Raw genomic sequence first — 27,126 nt, forward strand, 5'->3', positions numbered from 1 at the left:
CCCGTCCCAGCGAGGCTCAGGCGTGGGCGCGCCCGCCGGCCGCCCGGTCCGGCACCTGAGCGGGACGAGGGGCTGTGCTCCCCGCGTTGCCTTCCCTCTCGCCCGCGGGCTGCGAGCTGCACAGCCGTTCTTCGCGCTTCGCCCTTGCCCGCCCCCGCAGCTGGAGCTGTCGGCAGACTTGGAAAGCTCACGCCCCCCACCTGACTGCCTTGCAGAGGCCTTTGCACACCCAGGGCCCCGCTTCAGGTAGGGGCCAGGTTCCTCCTGGCCTCCACCTCCATCTAACTGCGCTCTGCCTCAGCCACAAGCTCAGTGCTCAGAAGACCTGCACCGCACAGGCCTGACAGCAATTCCCGGCTCCCCCTAATTTCCCTGAATGCACTCTAGCCCTCATCTCCAAACTGAAGCAATGTACCCGCTCAACCTTACCTCAGCCCAGGGACAACACGAGAAAAACACCTCCCGGCCCTTTAAAAACTTTGACAGAGCTTTCCCGGAAAGAACCTCTCTGCAAAGACTACTGTCTCCACACAAGCCATTCGATTGTCTTCTTTATTTCACTTTTACACAAAAGGGTATCCCTGTTTACAACGGTACAGGTTATAACTGCAGCACTACACAGCGTGAGGGCTTCTGAATACTCTGGTGCCACACCGCCTTCATTCAAACCATCCGTTATTATACATGCGGTGACAGTCTTTTTTCAGAGGAGTAGGCAAGGCAAGGCTCAAACGCAGGGGGTCAGCAAAACCACTACCATGGACTTCCGGAGGGCAAACTTTGGCCTGTTCAGGACACTGGCTGAGAGAGTCCCTTGGGAGACTGTCCTGAAGGGCAAAGGGGTCCAGGAAGGCTGGATGTTCTTCAAGAAGGAAGTCTAAAAGGCTCAGGAGCAGGCTATTCCCATGCGCCACAAGACGAACCGTCAGGGAAGATGACCGGCCTGGCTGAACAGGGAGCTTTTGCTGGGATTCAGGAAAAAAGGAGGGTTTACCATCTCTGGAAGAAAGGGCAGGCAACTCAGGAAGAGTATAGGGATCTTGTTAGGTCATGCAGAGAGAAAATTAGAGAGGCAAAAAGCTCGGCTAGAACTCAACCTGGCCGCTCTCATAAGAGATAACAAAAAATGTCTATACAAATAGGTTGGCAACAAAAAAAGAGCCAAGGAGAATATCCATCCTTTGTTGGATGCAGAGGGGAACATTGCCACCAAAGAGGAGAAGGCTGAGGTACTTAATGCCTTCTTTGCCTCAGTCTTTAATGGTGAGACCAGTTATCCTCAGGGTACTCAGCCCCCTGAGCTGGAAGACAGGGACGGAGAGCAGCCTATATCCCCCATAATCCAGGCGGAAGCAGTTAGTGACCTGCTATGCCACCTGGACACTCGCAAGTCTATGGGACCGGATGGGATCCAGCCGAGGGTACTGAGGGAGCTGGCGGAGGAGCTTGCCAAGACACTCTCCATCATTTATCAGCAGTCCTGGTCAACAGGGGAGGTCCCAGACGACTGGAGGCTTGCCAATGTGATGTCCATTTGCAAGAAGGGTCGGAAGGAGGATCCAGGGAACTACAGGCCTTTCAGCCTGGCCTCGGTACCGGGGAAGATTACAGAGCGGTCATCTTGAGTGTGCTCACATGGCATGTGCAGGACAACCAGGGGATCGGGCCCAGCCAGCATGGGTTCATGAAAGGCAGGTCCTGCTCTTGACCAGCCTGATCTTCTTCTTTGACCACGTGACCCGCCTAGTGGATGAGGGGAAGGCTGTGGTTGCTGTCTACCTGGACTTTAGTAAGGCCTTTGACACTGTCTCTCACAGCATACTCCTTGAGAAGCTGGCGGCTCATGGCTTAGACGGGTGTACTCTTTGCTGGGTAAAAAACTGGCTGGATGGATGGACAAGCCCAGAGAGTTGTGCTGAACGGAGTTAAATCCAGTTGGCGGCCGGTCACAAGTGGTGTTCCCCAGGGCTCCGTTTTGGGGCCAGTTCTCCTTAGTATCTTTATCAATGAATTCGGCAAAGGGATCGAGTGCATCCTCCGTAAGTTTGCAGACGACACCTAGTTGGGAGGGAGGGTTGATCTGCTCGAGGGTAGGAAGGTTCTACAGAGGGGTCTGGACAGGCTGGATCGACGGGCTGAGGCTAATTGTATGAGGTTCACCAAGGCCAAGTGCCGGGTCCTGCACTTCCATCACAACTATCCCATGCAGTGCTACAGGCTTGGGAAGAGTGGCTGGAAAGCTGCCCAGCAGAAAAAGACCTGGGGGTGCTGGCTGACAGCCAGCTGAGTATGAGCCTGCAGCGTGCCCAGGTGGTCAATATGGCCAACGGCATGCTGGCCTGTATCAGAAATACAGCTTCACGGACTTGCCTAACAGCCAGTGAGACAAGAACTTAGCTGGTGGCCCTGGACCTAACCCCACATGCCAAGCACTTCAGAAAAGGCTGAAACAGAGCTGAAACATACCGTTGCCTGACTGAGGGAGCCTTAGTTTCTTTTGTTTCTTTAGTTTGGGAGGGGGAGGCAACCTTTCTTCTGACTTACAATTTGTGGGAAATCGGTGATGCCAATGGCAAATGCAGATTTACTCTGGGGGAACGTTGCCACGTGTTGTAGCACAGATCCCTTTACATGGCGAGGCGCTAAGCCTGTGGCTGTGCTTGACTCCATGCTAGTTGAAGGAAAGACTATTGAACTGTTCTGCAGAGAGCGTCCCTGGGTTGTCTGGTGCCACGTCCTGCATGGTGACAGGGCCACAGGAGAATTCTTGTTCATCGCCGGTGCCCCTGCCCATGCCACTGTGCTGCGGTGGCAGGCTGGGCAGGATGGGCTTCAGGAACTTGAACTCACTGTTGCCCGAGCCCGTCGTGAGGCTGATCTCGTAGCAATAGGCGTGGGGCAGGGTCCCTGCAGCGGCCGCGTCAGCCAGGCCACTCTGCAAGTTGCCAGCGCCGTAAAGCACGTGCCCCCCCTTCAGCTCCTTGCTCTTGCACACCTTGCGCGCGATGAAGGCTGCCATGGATGCGAGGAAGAGGACTGAGACGAAGACCAATGAAATGATTAAATAGGTTGTCAGGGAGCCACCCTCATCCTCCGTGGCCAGGCTGCTGTGTGGTAGGTGCACGTCTGAGAAGTCATTGAGCAGGAGCGCGCTCAGCGCAGCGGTGGCTGACAGCGGTGGCTGCCCGTTGTCTCGCACCAGGACGACAAGCTTCTGCTTCACAGCATCCCTCTCTGTCACCGGCCTCCTCAGCCGCACCTCCCCACTTTGGGCACCCACTGCAAACAGCCCAGGGTCAGTGGCCCTCAGCAGGTGGTACGAGAGCCACGAGTTCTGCCCCGAGTCGGCGTCAACAGCCACCACTTTGGTGACGAGGTACCCCGCTTCAGATGACTTGGGCACCAGCTTGCTGGGCGCGGGGCTGCTGTCCTGCGAGGGGTACAGCACCAGTGGCGCATTGTCGTTCTCGTCCACCACAAGAAGGCGGACGGTGACGTTGGCGCTAAGGGGAGGTGTCCCCGCATCGGAGGCGCTCACCAAGACCTCGATCTGCCTCACCTGCTCGTAGTCCAGAGGCCGCAGCACAAATACCTGCCCGTTCTCAGAGTTCACGGAGATGCAGGAGCAGGGAGGCTGCTCTGCAGGGTGGGCTGGTGCCAGGGAATACGTCACCTTGGCATTGGGCCCCTCGTCGGCATCCGAGGCGCTGACGGCTCCAGCGAGCACCGTGGGGACATTGTTCTCACGCACGTACATGGTGTACGATGTCTGGTTGAAGGCAGGCACATTGTCATTGACATCGGAGATGTCCACCGTGAAGGTCTGGGTGGTTGTGAGAGGAGGTGAGCCTGCATCTGCTGCTGTGACAGCGAGGGTGTAACGTGCCGTCTCCTCCCGGTCCAGCGTGCTCACGGTCACCAGCTCATAGTAATTCTTATAGGCCGGCCGCAGGGAGAACAATAGCTGGTCCTCCAGGGCACAGGAGATCTTCCCGTTGGCACCAGCATCCCGGTCCCTGACAGTAAAGAGGGCGACCACTGTCCCGGGTAATGCGTTCTCGGGGAGGGGGCTGCTGAAGGAGCTGACCACCACCTCCGGCGCATTGTCATTCACATCCACCACCTCCACCAACACCTTGCAGATTGCTGAGAGGCCCCCGCCATCCGTGGCCCGCACACTGAGCTCGTGAGTCTCTGCTGCCTCAAAGTCCAGAGGCTTCGTGAGCCTAATTTCACCGGTCACAGGGTCGATTGCAAATGCTGAGTGGCTCTGGCCCACCGCTTGGCTGAACTGATAGGACACCTCCCCATTAGGTCCTGCATCCCGATCGGTTGCCACCACCCTGAGAACCACAGAGCCCTCCGCCGCATTTTCCAAAACCTGCCCATTGTAGAGCTCCTGCGTGAAGATGGGAGCGTTATCATTTACATCTAGCACGACAATGCGGATTTGGGTGGTCCCGCTCCTGGGCGGAGAGCCTCCGTCCACGGCAACAAGGCTGAAACCCATCTCTGCCTCCTCCTCTCTGTCCAGCGCCTTTTCCAAGACCAGTTCTACATACTTCTTGCCCTTAATCCGACTCCCGAAGGAGACACTGAAGTATTCGTTCTGGGGTGCAATGCTGTAAGCCTGGATGCTGTTGCTGCCAACATCCAGGTCCCGAGCCCCCTCCAGCGGGAAACGCGAGCCCGGGTTGCTCGTTTCCAGGATCTGAAAAGTGACTCGTTCCTCCGGGAAAACGGGCGAATGGTCATTGATGTCCTCCACGGCCACCTCGACCCGAAAGAACTGCAGGGGGTTCGCCAGCAGCAGCTCGAAGGGGAGCGTGCACGTAGCGGACTGCCCGCAGAGCTCCTCCCGGTCCAGCCTCTCCGCCACTACGAGGCGGCCGGTGCCGCGGTCTAAGCGAAAGTGCTGCCGGCCGTCCTCCGAGGCCAGGCGGGCGCGGCGAGCCGAGAGCTGCGCCGGGGCCAGCCCCGCGTCCTCCGCCACGTTGGCTACCACGGAGCCGCTCTCCCCCTCCTCGGCTACGGAGTAGCGGATGGGCTCGGCGCGAGCGTGCGGCAGGGAGAGGAAAGCAGAGAGACAAAGCACTTGCCTTGCGATCGCCATGTCGGGGCGGCGGACAGCCTCCGTCTCGCGGATCGCCCGCGCAGTCCTCCGCGGAAAGCGGCGCCCGGCAGCAGCGCGGCGGGGCGGGCCGGCGGGCGGGCGCCCTCCCTCTCGCCGAGTCCGGCCGCCGGCGGCTCGGCTCGTCTCCCTCTGTTTGGCACGGCACGGCTCGGCTCGGCCGGCTCGGCTGGGCTCGGCCGGGCTGGCTTGGCGCGGCTGGCTCTGCTCGGCTCGGCTCGGCTCGGCTGGCTGGGCTCGGGCGGGCTGGGCAGGGCCGGGCTGGGCTCGGCCGCCTCCCCGCCCGCAGCCGCTCGGCGCCGCCTTGGCCGGGAGCACCACCCTGCGGCCCGCGGCGGGACTGCGCCCGCCGCCGCCCGCTGCCCGCGCTGCCGGCTCGGCCCGGCGCAGGGACCCGCGCGCACACGCGCGGCTGCCGGCCGCTCGCCCGCGTGGGGTCCCGCGGCAGCACGCGCGCGCACCGCGCCGGGGAGGCAAGCGCAGGGAAGGAGCGCCCAGAGCCCTGCGCGGCCGCCGCCTGAGTCCGGGCGCACGGGCAGCGCCGGCAGCTGCCGCGCGTCTTCCCCCGCTCCCCGCTGCCCAGAGCCCGCGGGCAGGCGTGCGCGCCCGGCTCCCGCGAGGCCGATCCGCGCCCTCCGAGCAACACGGCGGCAAGACGAGCACGAGGCGTTTCCCACGGCACGCCTTCCCCGGCCGCAGAAACCGGGCGAGAGCCTCCGCCGGGGCAGCCCGCAGGTCGCAGCACGGCACGGCACTACATCTACTCGGGAACGTCGGGCTGAGGACGGGGAACGGAGGCCCGTCCCAGCGAGGCTCAGGCGTGGGCGCGCCCGCCGGCCGCCCGGTCCGGCGCCTGAGCGGGACGAGGGGCTGTGCTCCCCGCGTTGCCTTCCCTCTCGCCCGCGGGCTGCGAGCTGCACAGCCGTTCTTCGCGCTTCGCCCTTGCCCGCCCCCGCAGCTGGAGCTGTCGGGAGACTTGGAAAGCTCACGCCCCCCACCTGACTGCCTTGCAGAGGCCTTTGCACACCCAGGGCCCCGCTTCAGGTAGGGGCCAGGTTCCTCCTGGCCTCCACCTCCATCTAACTGCGCTCTGCCTCAGCCACAAGCTCAGTGCTCAGAAGACCTGCACCGCACAGGCCTGACAGCAATTCCCGGCTCCCCCTAATTTCCCTGAATGCACTCTAGCCCTCATCTCCAAACTGAAGCAATGTACCCGCTCAACCTTACCTCAGCCCAGGGACAACACGAGAAAAACACCTCCCGGCCCTTTAAAAACTTTGACAGAGCTTTCCCGGAAAGAACCTCTCTGCAAAGACTACTGTCTCCACACAAGCCATTCGATTGTCTTCTTTATTTCACTTTTACACAAAAGGGTATCCCTGTTTACAACGGTACAGGTTATAACTGCAGCACTACACAGCGTGAGGGCTTCTGAATACTCTGGTGCCACACCGCCTTCATTCAAACCATCCGTTATTATACATGCGGTGACAGTCTTTTTTCAGAGGAGTAGGCAAGGCAAGGCTCAAACGCAGGGGGTCAGCAAAACCACTACCATGGACTTCCGGAGGGCAAACTTTGGCCTGTTCAGGACACTGGCTGAGAGAGTCCCTTGGGAGACTGTCCTGAAGGGCAAAGGGGTCCAGGAAGGCTGGATGTTCTTCAAGAAGGAAGTCTAAAAGGCTCAGGAGCAGGCTATTCCCATGCGCCACAAGACGAACCGTCAGGGAAGACGACCGGCCTGGCTGAACAGGGAGCTTTTGCTGGGATTCAGGAAAAAAGGAGGGTTTACCATCTCTGGAAGAAAGGGCAGGCAACTCAGGAAGAGTATAGGGATCTTGTTAGGTCATGCAGAGAGAAAATTAGAGAGGCAAAAAGCTCGGCTAGAACTCAACCTGGCCGCTCTCATAAGAGATAACAAAAAATGTCTATACAAATAGGTTGGCAACAAAAAAAGAGCCAAGGAGAATATCCATCCTTTGTTGGATGCAGAGGGGAACATTGCCACCAAAGAGGAGAAGGCTGAGGTACTTAATGCCTTCTTTGCCTCAGTCTTTAATGGTGAGACCAGTTATCCTCAGGGTACTCAGCCCCCTGAGCTGGAAGACAGGGACGGAGAGCAGCCTATATCCCCCATAATCCAGGCGGAAGCAGTTAGTGACCTGCTATGCCACCTGGACACTCGCAAGTCTATGGGACCGGATGGGATCCAGCCGAGGGTACTGAGGGAGCTGGCGGAGGAGCTTGCCAAGACACTCTCCATCATTTATCAGCAGTCCTGGTCAACAGGGGAGGTCCCAGACGACTGGAGGCTTGCCAATGTGATGTCCATTTGCAAGAAGGGTCGGAAGGAGGATCCAGGGAACTACAGGCCTTTCAGCCTGGCCTCGGTACCGGGGAAGATTACAGAGCGGTCATCTTGAGTGTGCTCACATGGCATGTGCAGGACAACCAGGGGATCGGGCCCAGCCAGCATGGGTTCATGAAAGGCAGGTCCTGCTCTTGACCAGCCTGATCTTCTTCTTTGACCACGTGACCCGCCTAGTGGATGAGGGGAAGGCTGTGGTTGCTGTCTACCTGGACTTTAGTAAGGCCTTTGACACTGTCTCTCACAGCATACTCCTTGAGAAGCTGGCGGCTCATGGCTTAGACGGGTGTACTCTTTGCTGGGTAAAAAACTGGCTGGATGGATGGACAAGCCCAGAGAGTTGTGCTGAACGGAGTTAAATCCAGTTGGCGGCCGGTCACAAGTGGTGTTCCCCAGGGCTCCATTTTGGGGCCAGTTCTCCTTAGTATCTTTATCAATGAATTCGGCAAAGGGATCGAGGGCACCCTCAGTAAGTTTGCAGACGACACCTAGTTGGGAGGGAGGGTTGATCTGCTCGAGGGTAGGAAGGCTCTACAGAGGGGTCTGGACAGGCTGGATCGGCGGGCTGAGGCTAATTGTATGAGGTTCACCAAGGCCAAGTGCCGGGTCCTGCACTTCCGTCACAACTATCCCATGCAGTGCTACAGGCTTGGGAAGAGTGGCTGGAAAGCTGCCCAGCAGAAAAAGACCTGGGGGTGCTGGCTGACAGCCAGCTGAGTATGAGCCTGCAGCGTGCCCAGGTGGTCAATATGGCCAACGGCATGCTGGCCTGTATCAGAAATACAGCTTCACGGACTTGCCTAACAGCCAGTGAGACAAGAACTTAGCTGGTGGCCCTGGACCTAACCCCACATGCCAAGCACTTCAGAAAAGGCTGAAACAGAGCTGAAACATACCGTTGCCTGACTGAGGGAGCCTTAGTTTCTTTTGTTTCTTTAGTTTGGGAGGGGGAGGCAACCTTTCTTCTGACTTACAATTTGTGGGAAATCGGTGATGCCAATGGCAAATGCAGATTTACTCTGGGGGAACGTTGCCACGTGTTGTAGCACAGATCCCTTTTCATTGCGAGGCGCTAAGCCTGTGGCTGTGCTTGACTCCATGCTAGTTGAAGGAAAGACTATTGAACTGTTCTGCAGAGAGCGTCCCTGGGTTGTCTGGTGCCACGTCCTGCATGGTGACAGGGCCACAGGAGAATTCTTGTTCATCGCCGGTGCCCCTGCCCATGCCACTGTGCTGCAGTGGCAGGCTGGGCAGGATGGGCTTCAGGAACTTGAACTCACTGTTGCCCGAGCCCGTCGTGAGGCTGATCTCGTAGCAATAGGCGTGGGGCAGGGTCCCCGCAGCGGCCGCGTCAGCCAGGCCACTCTGCAAGTTGCCAGCGCCGTAAAGCACGTGCCCCCCCTTCAGCTCCTTGCTCTTGCACACCTTGCGCGCGATGAAGGCTGCCATGGATGCGAGGAAGAGGACTGAGACGAAGACCAATGAAATGATTAAATAGGTTGTCAGGGAGCCACCCTCATCCTCCGTGGCCAGGCTGCTGTGTGGTAGGTGCACGTCTGAGAAGTCATTGAGCAGGAGCGCGCTCAGCGCAGCGGTGGCTGACAGCGGTGGCTGCCCGTTGTCTCGCACCAGGACGACAAGCTTCTGCTTCACAGCATCCCTCTCTGTCACCGGCCTCCTCAGCCGCACCTCCCCACTTTGGGCACCCACTGCAAACAGCCCAGGGTCAGTGGCCCTCAGCAGGTGGTACGAGAGCCACGAGTTCTGCCCCGAGTCGGCGTCAACAGCCACCACTTTGGTGACGAGGTACCCCGCTTCAGATGACTTGGGCACCAGCTCGCTGGGCGCGGGGCTGCTGTCCTGCGAGGGGTACAGCACCAGTGGCGCATTGTCGTTCTCGTCCACCACAAGAAGGCGGACGGTGACGTTGGCGCTAAGGGGAGGTGTCCCCGCATCGGAGGCGCTCACCAAGACCTCGATCTGCCTCACCTGCTCGTAGTCCAGAGGCCGCAGCACAAATACCTGCCCGTTCTCAGAGTTCACGGAGATGCAGGAGCAGGGAGGCCGCTCTGCAGGGTGGGCTGGTGCCAGGGAATACGTCACCTTGGCATTGGGCCCCTCGTCGGCATCCGAGGCGCTGACGGCTCCAGCGAGCACCGTGGGGACATTGTTCTCACGCACGTACATGGTGTACGATGTCTGGTTGAAGGCAGGCACATTGTCATTGACATCGGAGATGTCCACCGTGAAGGTCTGGGTGGTTGTGAGAGGAGGTGAGCCTGCGTCTGCCGCTGTGACAGCGAGGGTGTAACGTGCCGTCTCCTCCCGGTCCAGCGTGCTCACGGTCACCAGCTCATAGTAATTCTTATAGGCCGGCCGCAGGGAGAACAATAGCTGGTCCTCCAGGGCACAGGAGATCTTCCCGTTGGCACCAGCATCCCGGTCCCTGACAGTAAAGAGGGCGACCACTGTCCCGGGTAATGCGTTCTCGGGGAGGGGGCTGCTGAAGGAGCTGACCACCACCTCCGGCGCATTGTCATTCACATCCACCACCTCCACCAACACCTTGCAGATTGCTGAGAGGCCCCCGCCATCCGTGGCCCGCACACTGAGCTCGTGAGTCTCTGCTGCCTCAAAGTCCAGAGGCTTCGTGAGCCTAATTTCACCGGTCACAGGGTCGATTGCAAATGCTGAGTGGCTCTGGCCCACCGCTTGGCTGAACTGATAGGACACCTCCCCATTAGGTCCTGCATCCTGATCGGTTGCCACCACCCTGAGAACCACAGAGCCCTCCGCCGCATTTTCCAAAACCTGCCCAACGTACCGCTCCTGCGTGAAGATGGGAGCGTTGTCATTTACATCTAGCACGACAATGTGGATCTGGGTGGTCCCGCTCCTGGGCAGAGAGCCTCCGTCCACGGCAACAAGGCTGAAACCCATCTCTGCCTCCTCCTCTCTGTCCAGTGCCTTTTCCAAGACCAATTCTACATATTTGTCACCCTCACTCCGACTCCCGAAGGAGACACTGAAGTATTCGTTCTGGGGTGCAATGCTGTAAGCCTGGATGCTGTTGCTGCCAACATCCAGGTCCTGAGCCCCCTCCAGCGGGAAACGCGAGCCCGGGTCGCTCCTTTCCAGGATCTTAAATGTGACTCGTTCCTCCGGGAAAACGGGCGAATGGTCATTGATGTCCTCCACGGCCACCTCGACCCGAAAGAACTGCAGGGGGTTCGCCAGCAGCAGCTCGAAGGGGAGCGTGCACGTAGCGGACTGCCCGCAGAGCTCCTCCCGGTCCAGCCTCTCCGCCACTACGAGGCGGCCGGTGCCGCGGTCTAAGCGAAAGTGCTGCCGGCCGTCCTCCGAGGCCAGGCGGGCGCGGCGAGCCGAGAGCTGCGCCGGGGCCAGCCCCGCGTCCTCCGCCACGTTGGCTACCACGGAGCCGCTCTCCCCCTCCTCGGCTACGGAGTAGCGGATGGGCTCGGCGCGAGCGTGCGGCAGGGAGAGGAAAGCAGAGAGACAAAGCACTTGCCTTGCGATCGCCATGTCGGGGCGGCGGACAGCCTCCGTCTCGCGGATCGCCCGCGCAGTCCTCCGCGGAAAGCGGCGCCCGGCAGCAGCGCGGCGGGGCGGGCCGGCGGGCGGGCGCCCTCCCTCTCGCCGAGTCCGGCCGCCGGCGGCTCGGCTCGTCTCCCTCTGTTTGGCACGGCACGGCTCGGCTCGGCCGGCTCGGCTGGGCTCGGCCGGGCTGGCTTGGCGCGGCTGGCTCTGCTCGGCTCGGCTCGGCTCGGCTCGGCTGGCTGGGCTCGGGCGGGCTGGGCAGGGCCGGGCTGGGCTCGGCCGCCTCCCCGCCCGCAGCCGCTCGGCGCCGCCTTGGCCGGGAGCACCACCCTGCGGCCCGCGGCGGGACTGCGCCCGCCGCCGCCCGCTGCCCGCGCTGCCGGCTCGGCCCGGCGCAGGGACCCGCGCGCACACGCGCGGCTGCCGGCCGCTCGCCCGCGTGGGGTCCCGCGGCAGCACGCGCGCGCACCGCGCCGGGGAGGCAAGCGCAGGGAAGGAGCGCCCAGAGCCCTGCGCGGCCGCCGCCTGAGTCCGGGCGCACGGGCAGCGCCGGCAGCTGCCGCGCGTCTTCCCCCGCTCCCCGCTGCCCAGAGCCCGCGGGCAGGCGTGCGCGCCCGGCTCCCGCGAGGCCGATCCGCGCCCTCCGAGCAACACGGCGGCAAGACGAGCACGAGGCGTTTCCCACGGCACGCCTTCCCCGGCCGCAGAAACCGGGCGAGAGCCTCCGCCGGGGCAGCCCGCAGGTCGCAGCACGGCACGGCACTACATCTACTCGGGAACGTCGGGCTGAGGACGGGGAACGGAGGCCCGTCCCAGCGAGGCTCAGGCGTGGGCGCGCCCGCCGGCCGCCCGGTCCGGCGCCTGAGCGGGACGAGGGGCTGTGCTCCCCGCGTTGCCTTCCCTCTCGCCCGCGGGCTGCGAGCTGCACAGCCGTTCTTCGCGCTTCGCCCTTGCCCGCCCCCGCAGCTGGAGCTGTCGGGAGACTTGGAAAGCTCACGCCCCCCACCTGACTGCCTTGCAGAGGCCTTTGCACACCCAGGGCCCCGCTTCAGGTAGGGGCCAGGTTCCTCCTGGCCTCCACCTCCATCTAACTGCGCCCTGCCTCAGCCACAAGCTCAGCGCTCAGAAGACCTGCACCGCACAGGCCTGACAGCAATTCCCGGCTCCCCCTAATTTCCCTGAATGCACTCTAGCCCTCATCTCCAAACTGAAGCAATGTACCCGCTCAACCTTACCTCAGCCCAGGGACAACACGAGAAAAACACCTCCCAGCCCTTTAAAAACTTTGACAGAGCTTTCCCAGAAAGAACCTCTCTGCAAAGACTACTGTCTCCACACAAGCCATTCGATTGTCTTCTTTATTTCACTTTTACACAAAAGGGTATCCCTGTTTACAACGGTACAGGTTATAACTGCAGCACTACACAGCGTGAGGGCTTCTGAATACTCTGGTGCCACACCGCCTTCATTCAAACCATCCGTTATTATACATGCGGTGACAGTCTTTTTTCAGAGGAGTAGGCAAGGCAAGGCTCAAACGCAGGGGGTCAGCAAAACCACTACCATGGACTTCCGGAGGGCAAACTTTGGCCTGTTCAGGACACTGGCTGAGAGAGTCCCTTGGGAGACTGTCCTGAAGGGCAAAGGGGTCCAGGAAGGCTGGATGTTCTTCAAGAAGGAAGTCTAAAAGGCTCAGGAGCAGGCTATTCCCATGCGCCACAAGACGAACCATCAGGGAAGACGACCGGCCTGGCTGAACAGGGAGCTTTTGCTGGGATTCAGGAAAAAAGGAGGGTTTACCATCTCTGGAAGAAAGGGCAGGCAACTCAGGAAGAGTATAGGGATCTTGTTAGGTCATGCAGAGAGAAAATTAGAGAGGCAAAAAGCTCGGCTAGAACTCAACTTGGCCGCTCTCATAAGAGATAACAAAAAATGTCTATACAAATAGGTTGGCAACAAAAAAAGAGCCAAGGAGAATATCCATCCTTTGTTGGATGCAGAGGGGAACATTGCCACCAAAGAGGAGAAGGCTGAGGTACTTAATGCCTTCTTTGCCTCAGTCTTTAATGGTGAGACCAGTTATCCTCAGGGTACTCAGCCCCCTGAGCTGGAAGACAGGGACGGAGAGCAGCCTATATCCCCCATAATCCAGGCGGAAGCAGTTAGTGACCTGCTATGCCACCTGGACACTCGCAAGTCTATGGGACCGGATGGGATCCAGCCGAGGGTACTGAGGGAGCTGGCGGAGGAGCTTGCCAAGACACTCTCCATCATTTATCAGCAGTCCTGGTCAACAGGGGAGGTCCCAGACGACTGGAGGCTTGCCAATATGATGTCCATTTGCAAGAAGGGTCGGAAGGAGGATCCAGGGAACTACAGGCCTTTCAGCCTGGCCTCGGTACCGGGGAAGATTACAGAGCGGTCATCTTGAGTGTGCTCGCATGGCATGTGCAGGACAACCAGGGGATCGGGCCCAGCCAGCATGGGTTCATGAAAGGCAGGTCCTGCTCTTGACCAACCTGATGTCCTTCTTTGACCACATGACCCGCCTAGTGGATGAGGGGAAGGCTGTGGTTGCTGTCTACCTGGACTTTAGTAAGGCCTTTGACACTGTCTCTCACAGCATACTCCTTGAGAAGCTGGCGGCTCATGGCTTAGACGGGTGTACTCTTTGCTGGGTAAAAAACTGGCTGGATGGATGGACAAGCCCAGAGAGTTGTGCTGAACGGAGTTAAATCCAGTTGGCGGCCGGTCACAAGTGGTGTTCCCCAGGGCTCCGTTTTGGGGCCAGTTCTCCTTAGTATCTTTATCAATGAATTCGGCAAAGGGATCGAGTGCACCCTCCGTAAGTTTGCAGACGACACCTAGTTGGGAGGGAGGGTTGATCTGCTTGAGGGTAGGAAGGCTCTACAGAGGGGTCTGGACAGGCTGGATCGGCGGGCTGAGGCTAATTGTATGAGGTTCACCAAGGCCAAGTGCCGGGTCCTGCACTTCCGTCACAACTATCCCATGCAGTGCTACAGGCTTGGGAAGAGTGGCTGGAAAGCTGCCCAGCAGAAAAAGACCTGGGGGTGCTGGTTGACAGCCAGCTGAGTATGAGCCTGCAGCGTGCCCAGGTGGTCAATATGGCCAACGGCATGCTGGCCTGTATCAGAAATACAGCTTCACGGACTTGCCTAACAGCCAGTGAGACAAGAACTTAGCTGGTGGCCCTGGACCTAACCCCACATGCCAAGCACTTCAGAAAAGGCTGAAACAGAGCTGAAACATACCGTTGCCTGACTGAGGGAGCCTTAGTTTCTTTTGTTTCTTTAGTTTGGGAGGGGGAGGCAACCTTTCTTCTGACTTACAATTTGTGGGAAATCGGTGATGCCAATGGCAAATGCAGATTTACTCTGGGGGAACGTTGCCACGTGTTGTAGCACAGATCCCTTTACATGGCGAGGCGCTAAGCCTGTGGCTGTGCTTGACTCCATGCTAGTTGAAGGAAAGACTATTGAACTGTTCTGCAGAGAGCGTCCCTGGGTTGTCTGGTGCCACGTCCTGCATGGTGACAGGGCCACAGGAGAATTCTTGTTCATCGCCGGTGCCCCTGCCCATGCCACTGTGCTGCGGTGGCAGGCTGGGCAGGATGGGCTTCAGGAACTTGAACTCACTGTTGCCCGAGCCCGTCGTGAGGCTGATCTCGTAGCAATAGGCGTGGGGCAGGGTCCCCGCAGCGGCCGCGTCAGCCAGGCCACTCTGCAAGTTGCCAGCGCCGTAAAGCACGTGCCCCCCCTTCAGCTCCTTGCTCTTGCACACCTTGCGCGCGATGAAGGCTGCCATGGATGCGAGGAAGAGGACTGAGACAAAGACCAATGAAATGATTAAATAGGTTGTCAGGGAGCCACCCTCATCCTCCGTGGCCAGGCTGCTGTGTGGTAGGTGCACGTCTGAGAAGTCATTGAGCAGGAGCGCGCTCAGCGCAGCGGTGGCTGACAGCGGTGGCTGCCCGTTGTCTCGCACCAGGACGACGAGCTTCTGCTTCACAGCATCCCTCTCTGTCACCGGCCTCCTCAGCCGCACCTCCCCACTTTGGGCACCCACTGCAAACAGCCCAGGGTCAGTGGCCCTCAGCAGGTGGTACGAGAGCCACGAGTTCTGCCCCGAGTCGGCGTCAACAGCCACCACTTTGGTGACGAGGTACCCCGCTTCAGATGACTTGGGCACCAGCTCGCTGGGCGCGGGGCTGCTGTCCTGCGAGGGGTACAGCACCAGTGGCGCATTGTCGTTCTCGTCCACCACAAGAAGGCGGACGGTGACGTTGGCGCTAAGGGGAGGTGTCCCCGCATCGGAGGCGCTCACCAAGACCTCGATCTGCCTCACCTGCTCGTAGTCCAGAGGCCGCAGCACAAATACCTGCCCGTTCTCAGAGTTCACGGAGATGCAGGAGCAGGGAGGCCGCTCTGCAGGGTGGGCTGGTGCCAGGGAATACGTCACCTTGGCATTGGGCCCCTCGTCGGCATCCGAGGCGCTGACGGCTCCAACGAGCACCGTGGGGACATTGTTCTCATGCACGTACATGGTGTACGATGTCTGGTTGAAGGTAGGCACATTGTCATTGACATCGGAGATGTCCACCGTGAAGGTCTGGGTGGTTGTGAGAGGAGGTGAGCCCGCGTCTGCCGCTGTGACAGCGAGGGTGTAACGTGCCGTCTCCTCCCGGTCCAGCGTGCTCACGGTCACCAGCTCATAGTAATTCTTATAGGCCGGCCGCAGGGAGAACAATAGCTGGTCCTCCAGGGCACAGGAGATCTTCCCGTTGGCACCAGCATCCCGGTCCCTGACAGTAAAGAGGGCGACCACTGTCCCGGGTAATGCGTTCTCGGGGAGGGGGCTGCTGAAGGAGCTGACCACCACCTCCGGCGCATTGTCATTCACATCCACCACCTCCACCAACACCTTGCAGATTGCTGAGAGGCCCCCGCCATCCGTGGCCCGCACACTGAGCTCGTGAGTCTCTGCTGCCTCAAAGTCCAGAGGCTTCGTGAGTCTAATTTCACCGGTCACAGGGTCGATTGCAAATGCTGAGTGGCTCTGGCCCACCGCTTGGCTGAACTGATAGGACACCTCCCCATTAGGTCCTGCATCCCGATCGGTTGCCACCACCCTGAGAACCACAGAGCCCTCCGCCGCATTTTCCAAAACCTGCCCAACGTACACCTTCTGTGTGAAGATGGGAGCGTTGTCATTTACATCTAGCACGACAATGCGGATTTGGGTGGTCCCACTCCGGGGCGGAGAGCCTCCGTCCACGGCAATGAGGCTGAAAAACACCTCCGCCTCCTCCTCTCTGTCCAGCGCCTTTTCCAAAACCAGTTCTACATATTTGTCATCCTCACTCTGACTCCCGAAGGAGACACTAAAGTATTCGTTCTGGGGTGCAATGCTGTAAGCCTGGATGCTGTTGCTGCCAACATCCAGGTCCCGAGCCCCCTCCAGCGGGAAACGCGAGCCCGGGTCGCTCCTTTCCAGGATCTGAAATGTGACTCGTTCCTCCGGGAAAACGGGCGAATGGTCATTGATGTCCTCCACGGCCACCTCGACCCGAAAGAACTGCAGGGGGTTCGCCAGCAGCAGCTCGAAGGGGAGCGTGCACGTAGCGGACTGCCCGCAGAGCTCCTCCCGGTCCAGCCTCTCCGCCACTACGAGGCGGCCGGTGCCGCGGTCTAAGCGAAAGTGCTGCCGGCCGTCCTCCGAGGCCAGGCGGGCGCGGCGAGCCGAGAGCTGCGCCGGGGCCAGCCCCGCGTCCTCCGCCACGTTGGCTACCACGGAGCCGCTCTCCCCCTCCTCGGCTACGGAGTAGCGGATGGGCTCGGCGCGAGCGTGCGGCAGGGAGAGGAAAGCAGAGAGACAAAGCACTTGCCTTGCGATCGCCATGTCGGGGCGGCGGACAGCCTCCGTCTCGCGGATCGCCCGCGCAGTCCTCCGCGGAAAGCGGCGCCCGGCAGCAGCGCGGCGGGGCGGGCCGGCGGGCGGGCGCCCTCCCTCTCGCCGAGTCCGGCCGCCGGCGGCTCGGCTCGTCTCCCTCTGTTTGGCACGGCACGGCTCGGCTCGGCCGGCTCGGCTGGGCTCGGCCGGGCTGGCTTGGCGCGGCTGGCTCTGCTCGGCTCGGCTCGGCTCGGCTCGGCTGGCTCGGCTCGGGCGGGCTGGGCAGGGCCGGGCTGGGCTCGGCCGCCTCCCCGCCCGCAGCCGCTCGGCGCCGCCTTGGCCGGGAGCACCACCCTGCGGCCCGCGGCGGGACTGCGCCCGCCGCCGCCCGCTGCCCGCGCTGCCGGCTCGGCCCGGCGCAGGGACCCGCGCGCACACGCGCGGCTGCCGGCCGCTCGCCCGCGTGGGGTCCCGCGGCAGCACGCGCGCGCACCGCGCCGGGGAGGCAAGCGCAGGGAAGGAGCGCCCAGAGCCCTGCGCGGCCGCCGCCTGAGTCCGGGCGCACGGGCAGCGCCGGCAGCTGCCGCGCGTCTTCCCCCGCTCCCCGCTGCCCAGAGCCCGCGGGCAGGCGTGCGCGCCCGGCTCCCGCGAGGCCGATCCGCGCCCTCCGAGCAACACGGCGGCAAGACGAGCACGAGGCGTTTCCCACGGCACGCCTTCCCCGGCCGCAGAAACCGGGCGAGAGCCTCCGCCGGGGCAGCCCGCAGGTCGCAGCACGGCACGGCACTACATCTACTCGGGAACGTCGGGCTGAGGACGGGGAACGGAGGCCCGTCCCAGCGAGGCTCAGGCGTGGGCGCGCCCGCCGGCCGCCCGGTCCGGCGCCTGAGCGGGACGAGGGGCTGTGCTCCCCGCGTTGCCTTCCCTCTCGCCCGCGGGCTGCGAGCTGCACAGCCGTTCTTCGCGCTTCGCCCTTGCCCGCCCCCGCAGCTGGAGCTGTCGGGAGACTTGGAAAGCTCACGCCCCCCACCTGACTGCCTTGCAGAGGCCTTTGCACACCCAGGGCCCCGCTTCAGGTAGGGGCCAGGTTCCTCCTGGCCTCCACCTCCATCTAACTGCGCCCTGCCTCAGCCACAAGCTCAGCGCTCAGAAGACCCGCACCGCACAGGCCTGACAGCAATTCCCGGCTCCCCCTAATTTCCCTGAATGCACTCTAGCCCTCATCTCCAAACTGAAGCAATGTACCCGCTCAACCTTACCTCAGCCCAGGGACAACACGAGAAAAACACCTCCCAGCCCTTTAAAAACTTTGACAGAGCTTTCCCAGAAAGAACCTCTCTGCAAAGACTACTGTCTCCACACAAGCCATTCGATTGTCTTCTTTATTTCACTTTTACACAAAAGGGTATCCCTGTTTACAACGGTACAGGTTATAACTGCAGCACTACACAGCGTGAGGGCTTCTGAATACTCTGGTGCCACACCGCCTTCATTCAAACCATCCGTTATTATACATGCGGTGACAGTCTTTTTTCAGAGGAGTAGGCAAGGCAAGGCTCAAACGCAGGGGGTCAGCAAAACCACTACCATGGACTTCCGGAGGGCAAACTTTGGCCTGTTCAGGACACTGGCTGAGAGAGTCCCTTGGGAGACTGTCCTGAAGGGCAAAGGGGTCCAGGAAGGCTGGATGTTCTTCAAGAAGGAAGTCTAAAAGGCTCAGGAGCAGGCTATTCCCATGCGCCACAAGACGAACCATCAGGGAAGACGACCGGCCTGGCTGAACAGGGAGCTTTTGCTGGGATTCAGGAAAAAAGGAGGGTTTACCATCTCTGGAAGAAAGGGCAGGCAACTCAGGAAGAGTATAGGGATCTTGTTAGGTCATGCAGAGAGAAAATTAGAGAGGCAAAAAGCTCGGCTAGAACTCAACTTGGCCGCTCTCATAAGAGATAACAAAAAATGTCTATACAAATAGGTTGGCAACAAAAAAAGAGCCAAGGAGAATATCCATCCTTTGTTGGATGCAGAGGGGAACATTGCCACCAAAGAGGAGAAGGCTGAGGTACTTAATGCCTTCTTTGCCTCAGTCTTTAATGGTGAGACCAGTTATCCTCAGGGTACTCAGCCCCCTGAGCTGGAAGACAGGGACGGAGAGCAGCCTATATCCCCCATAATCCAGGCGGAAGCAGTTAGTGACCTGCTATGCCACCTGGACACTCGCAAGTCTATGGGACCGGATGGGATCCAGCCGAGGGTGCTGAGGGAGCTGGCGGAGGAGCTTGCCAAGACACTCTCCATCATTTATCAGCAGTCCTGGTCAACAGGGGAGGTCCCAGACGACTGGAGGCTTGCCAATATGATGTCCATTTGCAAGAAGGGTCGGAAGGAGGATCCAGGGAACTACAGGCCTTTCAGCCTGGCCTCGGTACCGGGGAAGATTACAGAGCGGTCATCTTGAGTGTGCTCGCATGGCATGTGCAGGACAACCAGGGGATCGGGCCCAGCCAGCATGGGTTCATGAAAGGCAGGTCCTGCTCTTGACCAACCTGATGTCCTTCTTTGACCACATGACCCGCCTAGTGGATGAGGGGAAGGCTGTGGTTGCTGTCTACCTGGACTTTAGTAAGGCCTTTGACACTGTCTCTCACAGCATACTCCTTGAGAAGCTGGCGGCTCATGGCTTAGACGGGTGTACTCTTTGCTGGGTAAAAAACTGGCTGGATGGATGGACAAGCCCAGAGAGTTGTGCTGAACGGAGTTAAATCCAGTTGGCGGCCGGTCACAAGTGGTGTTCCCCAGGGCTCCGTTTTGGGGCCAGTTCTCCTTAGTATCTTTATCAATGAATTCGGCAAAGGGATCGAGTGCACCCTCCGTAAGTTTGCAGACGACACCTAGTTGGGAGGGAGGGTTGATCTGCTTGAGGGTAGGAAGGCTCTACAGAGGGGTCTGGACAGGCTGGATCGGCGGGCTGAGGCTAATTGTATGAGGTTCACCAAGGCCAAGTGCCGGGTCCTGCACTTCCGTCACAACTATCCCATGCAGTGCTACAGGCTTGGGAAGAGTGGCTGGAAAGCTGCCCAGCAGAAAAAGACCTGGGGGTGCTGGTTGACAGCCAGCTGAGTATGAGCCTGCAGCGTGCCCAGGTGGTCAATATGGCCAACGGCATGCTGGCCTGTATCAGAAATACAGCTTCACGGACTTGCCTAACAGCCAGTGAGACAAGAACTTAGCTGGTGGCCCTGGACCTAACCCCACATGCCAAGCACTTCAGAAAAGGCTGAAACAGAGCTGAAACATACCGTTGCCTGACTGAGGGAGCCTTAGTTTCTTTTGTTTCTTTAGTTTGGGAGGGGGAGGCAACCTTTCTTCTGACTTACAATTTGTGGGAAATCGGTGATGCCAATGGCAAATGCAGATTTACTCTGGGGGAACGTTGCCACGTGTTGTAGCACAGATCCCTTTACATGGCGAGGCGCTAAGCCTGTGGCTGTGCTTGACTCCATGCTAGTTGAAGGAAAGACTATTGAACTGTTCTGCAGAGAGCGTCCCTGGGTTGTCTGGTGCCACGTCCTGCATGGTGACAGGGCCACAGGAGAATTCTTGTTCATCGCCGGTGCCCCTGCCCATGCCACTGTGCTGCGGTGGCAGGCTGGGCAGGATGGGCTTCAGGAACTTGAACTCACTGTTGCCCGAGCCCGTCGTGAGGCTGATCTCGTAGCAATAGGCATGGGGCAGGGTCCCCGCAGCGGCCGCGTCAGCCAGGCCACTCTGCAAGTTGCCAGCGCCGTAAAGCACGTGCCCCCCCTTCAGCTCCTTGCTCTTGCACACCTTGCGCGCGATGAAGGCTGCCATGGATGCGAGGAAGAGGACTGAGACAAAGACCAATGAAATGATTAAATAGGTTGTCAGGGAGCCACCCTCATCCTCCGTGGCCAGGCTGCTGTGTGGTAGGTGCACGTCTGAGAAGTCATTGAGCAGGAGCGCGCTCAGCGCAGCGGTGGCTGACAGCGGTGGCTGCCCGTTGTCTCGCACCAGGACGACGAGCTTCTGCTTCACAGCATCCCTCTCTGTCACCGGCCTCCTCAGCCGCACCTCCCCACTTTGGGCACCCACTGCAAACAGCCCAGGGTCAGTGGCCCTCAGCAGGTGGTACGAGAGCCACGAGTTCTGCCCCGAGTCGGCGTCAACAGCCACCACTTTGGTGACGAGGTACCCCGCTTCAGATGACTTGGGCACCAGCTCGCTGGGCGCGGGGCTGCTGTCCTGCGAGGGGTACAGCACCAGTGGCGCATTGTCGTTCTCGTCCACCACAAGAAGGCGGACGGTGACGTTGGCGCTAAGGGGAGGTGTCCCCGCATCGGAGGCGCTCACCAAGACCTCGATCTGCCTCACCTGCTCGTAGTCCAGAGGCCGCAGCACAAATACCTGCCCGTTCTCAGAGTTCACGGAGATGCAGGAGCAGGGAGGCCGCTCTGCAGGGTGGGCTGGTGCCAGGGAATACGTCACCTTGGCATTGGGCCCCTCGTCGGCATCCGAGGCGCTGACGGCTCCAACGAGCACCGTGGGGACATTGTTCTCATGCACGTACATGGTGTACGATGTCTGGTTGAAGGTAGGCACATTGTCATTGACATCGGAGATGTCCACCGTGAAGGTCTGGGTGGTTGTGAGAGGAGGTGAGCCCGCGTCTGCCGCTGTGACAGCGAGGGTGTAACGTGCCGTCTCCTCCCGGTCCAGCGTGCTCACGGTCACCAGCTCATAGTAATTCTTATAGGCCGGCCGCAGGGAGAACAATAGCTGGTCCTCCAGGGCACAGGAGATCTTCCCGTTGGCACCAGCATCCCGGTCCCTGACAGTAAAGAGGGCGACCACTGTCCCGGGTAATGCGTTCTCGGGGAGGGGGCTGCTGAAGGAGCTGACCACCACCTCCGGCGCATTGTCATTCACATCCACCACCTCCACCAACACCTTGCAGATTGCTGAGAGGCCCCCGCCATCCGTGGCCCGCACACTGAGCTCGTGAGTCTCTGCTGCCTCAAAGTCCAGAGGCTTCGTGAGCCTAATTTCACCGGTCACAGGGTCGATTGCAAATGCTGAGTGGCTCTGGCCCACCGCTTGGCTGAACTGATAGGACACCTCCCCATTAGGTCCTGCATCCTGATCGGTTGCCACCACCCTGAGAACCACAGAGCCCTCCGCCGCATTTTCCAAAACCTGCCCAACGTACCGCTCCTGCGTGAAGATGGGAGCGTTGTCATTTACATCTAGCACGACAATGTGGATCTGGGTGGTCCCGCTCCTGGGCAGAGAGCCTCCGTCCACGGCAACAAGGCTGAAACCCATCTCTGCCTCCTCCTCTCTGTCCAGCGCCTTTTCCAAGACCAATTCTACATATTTGTCACCCTCACTCCGACTCCCGAAGGAGACACTAAAGTATTCGTTCTGGGGTGCAATGCTGTAAGCCTGGATGCTGTTGCTGCCAACATCCAGGTCCCGAGCCCCCTCCAGCGGGAAACGCGAGCCCGGGTCGCTCCTTTCCGGGATCTGAAAAGTGACTTGTTCCTCCGGGAAAACGGGCGAATGGTCATTGATGTCCTCCACGGCCACCTCGACCCGAAAGAACTGCAGGGGGTTCGCCAGCAGCAGCTCGAAGGGGAGCGTGCACGTAGCGGACTGCCCGCAGAGCTCCTCCCGGTCCAGCCTCTCCGCCACTACGAGGCGGCCGGTGCCGCGGTCTAAGCGAAAGTGCTGCCGGCCGTCCTCCGAGGCCAGGCGGGCGCGGCGAGCCGAGAGCTGCGCCGGGGCCAGCCCCGCGTCCTCCGCCACGTTGGCTACCACGGAGCCGCTCTCCCCCTCCTCGGCTACGGAGTAGCGGATGGGCTCGGCGCGAGCGTGCGGCAGGGAGAGGAAAGCAGAGAGACAAAGCACTTGCCTTGCGATCGCCATGTCGGGGCGGCGGACAGCCTCCGTCTCGCGGATCGCCCGCGCAGTCCTCCGCGGAAAGCGGCGCCCGGCAGCAGCGCGGCGGGGCGGGCCGGCGGGCGGGCGCCCTCCCTCTCGCCGAGTCCGGCCGCCGGCGGCTCGGCTCGTCTCCCTCTGTTTGGCACGGCACGGCTCGGCTCGGCCGGCTCGGCTGGGCTCGGCCGGGCTGGCTTGGCGCGGCTGGCTCTGCTCGGCTCGGCTCGGCTCGGCTCGGCTGGCTGGGCTCGGGCGGGCTGGGCAGGGCCGGGCTGGGCTCGGCCGCCTCCCCGCCCGCAGCCTCTCGGCGCCGCCTTGGCCGGGAGCACCACCCTGCGGCCCGCGGCGGGACTGCGCCCGCCGCCGCCCGCTGCCCGCGCTGCCGGCTCGGCCCGGCGCAGGGACCCGCGCGCACACGCGCGGCTGCCGGCCGCTCGCCCGCGTGGGGTCCCGCGGCAGCACGCGCGCGCACCGCGCCGGGGAGGCAAGCGCAGGGAAGGAGCGCCCAGAGCCCTGCGCGGCCGCCGCCTGAGTCCGGGCGCACGGGCAGCGCCGGCAGCTGCCGCGCGTCTTCCCCCGCTCCCCGCTGCCCAGAGCCCGCGGGCAGGCGTGCGCGCCCGGCTCCCGCGAGGCCGATCCGCGCCCTCCGAGCAACACGGCGGCAAGACGAGCACGAGGCGTTTCCCACGGCACGCCTTCCCCGGCCGCAGAAACCGGGCGAGAGCCTCCGCCGGGGCAGCCCGCAGGTCGCAGCACGGCACGGCACTACATCTACTCGGGAACGTCGGGCTGAGGACGGGGAACGGAGGCCCGTCCCAGCGAGGCTCAGGCGTGGGCGCGCCCGCCGGCCGCCCGGTCCGGCACCTGAGCGGGACGAGGGGCTGTGCTCCCCGCGTTGCCTTCCCTCTCGCCTGCGGGCTGCGAGCTGCACAGCCGTTCTTTGTCCTTGCCTTCCCTGGCCTCAGCACGTCTTTGCTGATTGTGCAGGTCGGGCTTCAGGAACTATAATGCTCTGCTCTCCGAGCCCCTGCTTAGGCACGCTTCATAGCAGTAAGCCAGCGACAGAGTGTCTGTCTTGGCCACGTCCGTGTGGCTGGTGGCAAAGACGCCATCAGTGTAGCAGCTGGCTGAGGGACTGGCAAGGCATGCCCGGAGGCAAGTCTTGCAGAGCTTTTCCGCTGAAAAGGCGAGGACAGACAGGACGAAGAACAACCAGACGTAGCCGAGGAGGTGATGAGATAGGTAGTGAGCACGTCCTCCTCGGCTATCTGCGGCTCCTGCCTCCCCACAGGAGCATTGGAGAGCTGGAGGAAGGCGTCGGAGAAGCCGTCCACCAGCGCTATGCTGAGGGTGGCTGTGGCAGAGCACAGCAGCTGCCCGCGGTCTCGCACCAGCACAACAGGCCTCTGCCGGGGTGTGTCATGCTCTGCCACAGCCCATGCCATACGCACCTTGCTGCTGTGCAGCCCCATGTGGAACAGCCCCAGCTCCATTGCCTTGGCCAACTCGTGCAACAGCCACATGTTCTGCTCCTCGTCCACATCCACCATCACTACCTTGGCCACCAGGTAGCCCGCCCGTGCCCAGCACAGCACCAACTCGCCCTCTGCCGTGCTGCTGTCAGGGGCAGGTGCAGCACAACAGGTGCATTGTCGTTCTCGTCCCGCACCACCATGCGTAGCACCACCTGTGTGCTGAGCGGCAGCGAGCCACCGTCGACTGCCCGCATCTCCACCTGGAAGGCATGCACAGACTCATAGTCCAGTGGGCACAGCGCCCGCATGGTTCTGCTCTCCACATCCACGGACACGAACGATGCCACAGCCGGCACTCCCGGCAGGAGCAGTCCCATCGAGTATCTCACGTGGGCATTTTTTCCCATGTTGGTGTCCATGGCAGTCAGGCGGCCCAAGCTCGTCCCTGCGGGCTCGTTTTAGCTCAGCACCATGGTGTAAACATCCTGGGTGAAGGTGGGCACATTGTCGTTCATGTCCAAGGGTTGTAACAGCAGCTTCTTGGATGCCAAGAGCGCAGGGAAGCCCTCATCATGAGCCCGCACCGTCACATTGTACTCCGCCACCTCCTCCCAGTCCAGCGCCTCCGATGTCACCAGTGCATATGCATCAGCAGCCAGTGGCCTGATGCTAAAGGGCTGCTTGCCCAGCAGCTCACACCTTGTCATGCCGTTGTCCCCTGAGTCCTGGTCATGCATGTTGAAGAGGGCCACGATGGTGTTCGGCAAGGCAGCTTCCGAGAGGGTGCTGGTGAGGGAGGCAGTGATCACCTCAGGGGCATTGTTGTTCACATCCTCCACTTGCACCTCCACCTTGCAGTGCATGAAGAGGCCCCCTCCACCTGTGGCCTGGATGTCTATCTTGTAGGTCTTTGTTTCTTCATAATCCACTGGCTTTTTGAGTCAAATCTACCCTGTCTCTGGATTTATTTTAAACGTCTGGTGATTTCCCTCTGAATTTGGAATGATGGAATAGGCTATCTCTCCGTTCGTTCCTGCGTCTAAATCATTAGCAGACACCACCACCACTGGGGTATCCTCGGTGCTATTTTCTAACACTTGGACTTTATACAGACTATGAGTAAATACTGGGACATTGTCATTTATATCCAGGACGACCACATGGATTAAGGCTGTACCAGAGCAGGGTGGAGACCCACCATCCACAGCCATGACACTGAAAGCCACTTCTGCCTGCTGCTCCCGGTCCAGGGCTCGGTCCAACACCAGCTCGGCGTACCTCCTGCCATCACTCCACCTCCACGTGTAGATCTGGAAATAGTCGTTTGAGCTGATACTGTAATGCTGAAGACTGTTGTTCCCCACTTCTGGATCCTGAGCACTTTCAAAAAAAAATTGAGCCTCCAGCATTGCACTTTCTGGGATCTTTAAAACTATCTCTTTATTTAAGAACACAGAAGCATGATCACTTATGTCAGTGAAGCTTACCTCAGCTCAGAAGGACTGCAGTGGGCTCTCCAGCAGCACCTCAAAACACACCAGGCAGGGCTCGCTCTGTCCGCACAGCTCCTCCCGGTTTCATCCGTTCTCGCATCACCAAATCCCTGGTGTGTTGATTCAGCTGTAAATACTGCTTTACTCCTCCAGGAACGAGCCGAGCCTGTCAAGCCGGTAATTCCTCACCAGTCAGTCCCCAATCCTTAGCGATATTCGACACAAAGGAGCCTCTTTCCGCCTCTTCGGTCACAGAGTACCGGGCGGTTTCTGCTCTCATCCCCGACACACAGAGGAGCAGAATCAGAGCTACCGCTTGCCCTGGGAGCCGTTCCTCGCTCTTCCTCAGCTCCATCCCTCCCAGAGAACCGATCTCCTACCCCTGTGAGCTGGGTGGAGCTGTCGATCCCGCCTGCTGGCCCCTGAGCAGAGCAGTCCCTGATGATGCAGCCCCGCAGTCCCGGGGGCGGTGGAGGTGGGAGCTGCGCGGAGCCTCCGCGCCTCTGCTGTCAGCAGCGGCACCAGGCGGCCGACCTGTAGAAGGACGCGGAGATTTCACAGTGCAAAGACTGCAGAACAGAAAGAAAACGCTGTCTTTCTCTGTTCCCAGGTCAGGGCATACAGATTTAACTGCCCATACAACCCTGTTCAAAGTATGGGCATCACTTGAAGGAGCAGTGCTTCAAATAGAAGCCTTTTATTTGAAAACGAGATTTATTTTAAGCTGCTTTTTCTGATGTCCCTCCCTACAATGGCTTGAACTGTTTATGCGGTGTGAAGAAATTACTTGTAAGCTGTTTAGCTGAAGCAGCTATGTATTGTTACAGGTGTCCAGCACTGAGAGTCAGCTGGTCAATGAGCCAGGGCAGCGATCGCCGTAGTAATTCTCAGGCCAGTTTCTGGAATGGACCGAGGTTGTTCCCCCAATTCATGACGTCTCAGAATGGGAGCCCTCTTGAAGGGGCTAGGGGCAGCATCTCTCAGACCTCAGCTTTGCTCAGAAAATCCCCCTCCATCTTGCTCCGGCTTCTGAAAATGGCCTACTTCCAGGTTGCTCTGATTACCCCTGCATAAAATCCACTCCAGATGCACGGATTTATTCCTGAAATCCTGCTCTTGGGGTGGTTATTTCCTTGGCGATGACTGTGACAAGTCATCTTTGAAAAAACACACTCACCCGAGGGAGTTCCAAGGAGGTTTTCTTGTTTTCTGTCATCAGGTGTTTGACTCTTAAAA

General features: G+C 60.3%; 4 protein-coding genes and 1 pseudogene across 4 annotated transcripts; all 5 read right to left on the reverse strand.

Annotated features, from left to right (window-relative positions):
• Positions 1-376: 376 nt before the first annotated feature.
• Positions 377-6,220, reverse strand: LOC142044327 (protocadherin beta-15-like). Its single transcript, XM_075056626.1, has one exon. It carries the CDS (start codon positions 5,111-5,113, stop codon positions 2,672-2,674), a length of 2,442 nt encoding a protein of 813 aa, XP_074912727.1. The 5' UTR covers positions 5,114-6,220; the 3' UTR covers positions 377-2,671.
• A 2,380-nt stretch (positions 6,221-8,600) lies between these two features.
• Positions 8,601-12,144, reverse strand: LOC142044542 (protocadherin beta-4-like). Its single transcript, XM_075057131.1, has one exon. It carries the CDS (start codon positions 11,040-11,042, stop codon positions 8,601-8,603), a length of 2,442 nt encoding a protein of 813 aa, XP_074913232.1. The 5' UTR covers positions 11,043-12,144.
• A 138-nt stretch (positions 12,145-12,282) lies between these two features.
• On the reverse strand, positions 12,283-17,206 carry LOC142044126 (protocadherin beta-4-like). Its single transcript, XM_075056226.1, has one exon. It carries the CDS (start codon positions 16,974-16,976, stop codon positions 14,535-14,537), a length of 2,442 nt encoding a protein of 813 aa, XP_074912327.1. The 5' UTR covers positions 16,977-17,206; the 3' UTR covers positions 12,283-14,534.
• Positions 17,207-19,333: 2,127 nt separating this feature from the next.
• Positions 19,334-23,150, reverse strand: LOC142044199 (protocadherin beta-15-like). The gene has a single exon (XM_075056389.1). The coding sequence runs from the start codon at positions 22,908-22,910 to the stop codon at positions 20,469-20,471; it is 2,442 nt and encodes an 813-aa protein (XP_074912490.1). The 5' UTR covers positions 22,911-23,150; the 3' UTR covers positions 19,334-20,468.
• An 803-nt stretch (positions 23,151-23,953) lies between these two features.
• On the reverse strand, positions 23,954-26,245 carry LOC142044543 (protocadherin beta-1-like; annotated as a pseudogene).
• Positions 26,246-27,126: the final 881 nt, after the last annotated feature.

Source organism: Buteo buteo, chromosome 24 (assembly GCF_964188355.1).
Source record: "Buteo buteo chromosome 24, bButBut1.hap1.1, whole genome shotgun sequence".
In the NCBI taxonomy this organism is placed as follows: Eukaryota; Metazoa; Chordata; class Aves; order Accipitriformes; family Accipitridae; genus Buteo; species Buteo buteo.

Excerpts from the sequence above, each read along its gene's own strand:
- LOC142044199 (XM_075056389.1), bottom strand. The coding sequence starts at position 22,910 with ATGGCGATCGCAAGGCAAGTGCTTTGTCTCTCTGCTTTCCTCTCCCTG.
- LOC142044126 (XM_075056226.1), bottom strand. The coding sequence starts at position 16,976 with ATGGCGATCGCAAGGCAAGTGCTTTGTCTCTCTGCTTTCCTCTCCCTG.
- LOC142044542 (XM_075057131.1), bottom strand. The coding sequence starts at position 11,042 with ATGGCGATCGCAAGGCAAGTGCTTTGTCTCTCTGCTTTCCTCTCCCTG.
- LOC142044327 (XM_075056626.1), bottom strand. The coding sequence starts at position 5,113 with ATGGCGATCGCAAGGCAAGTGCTTTGTCTCTCTGCTTTCCTCTCCCTG.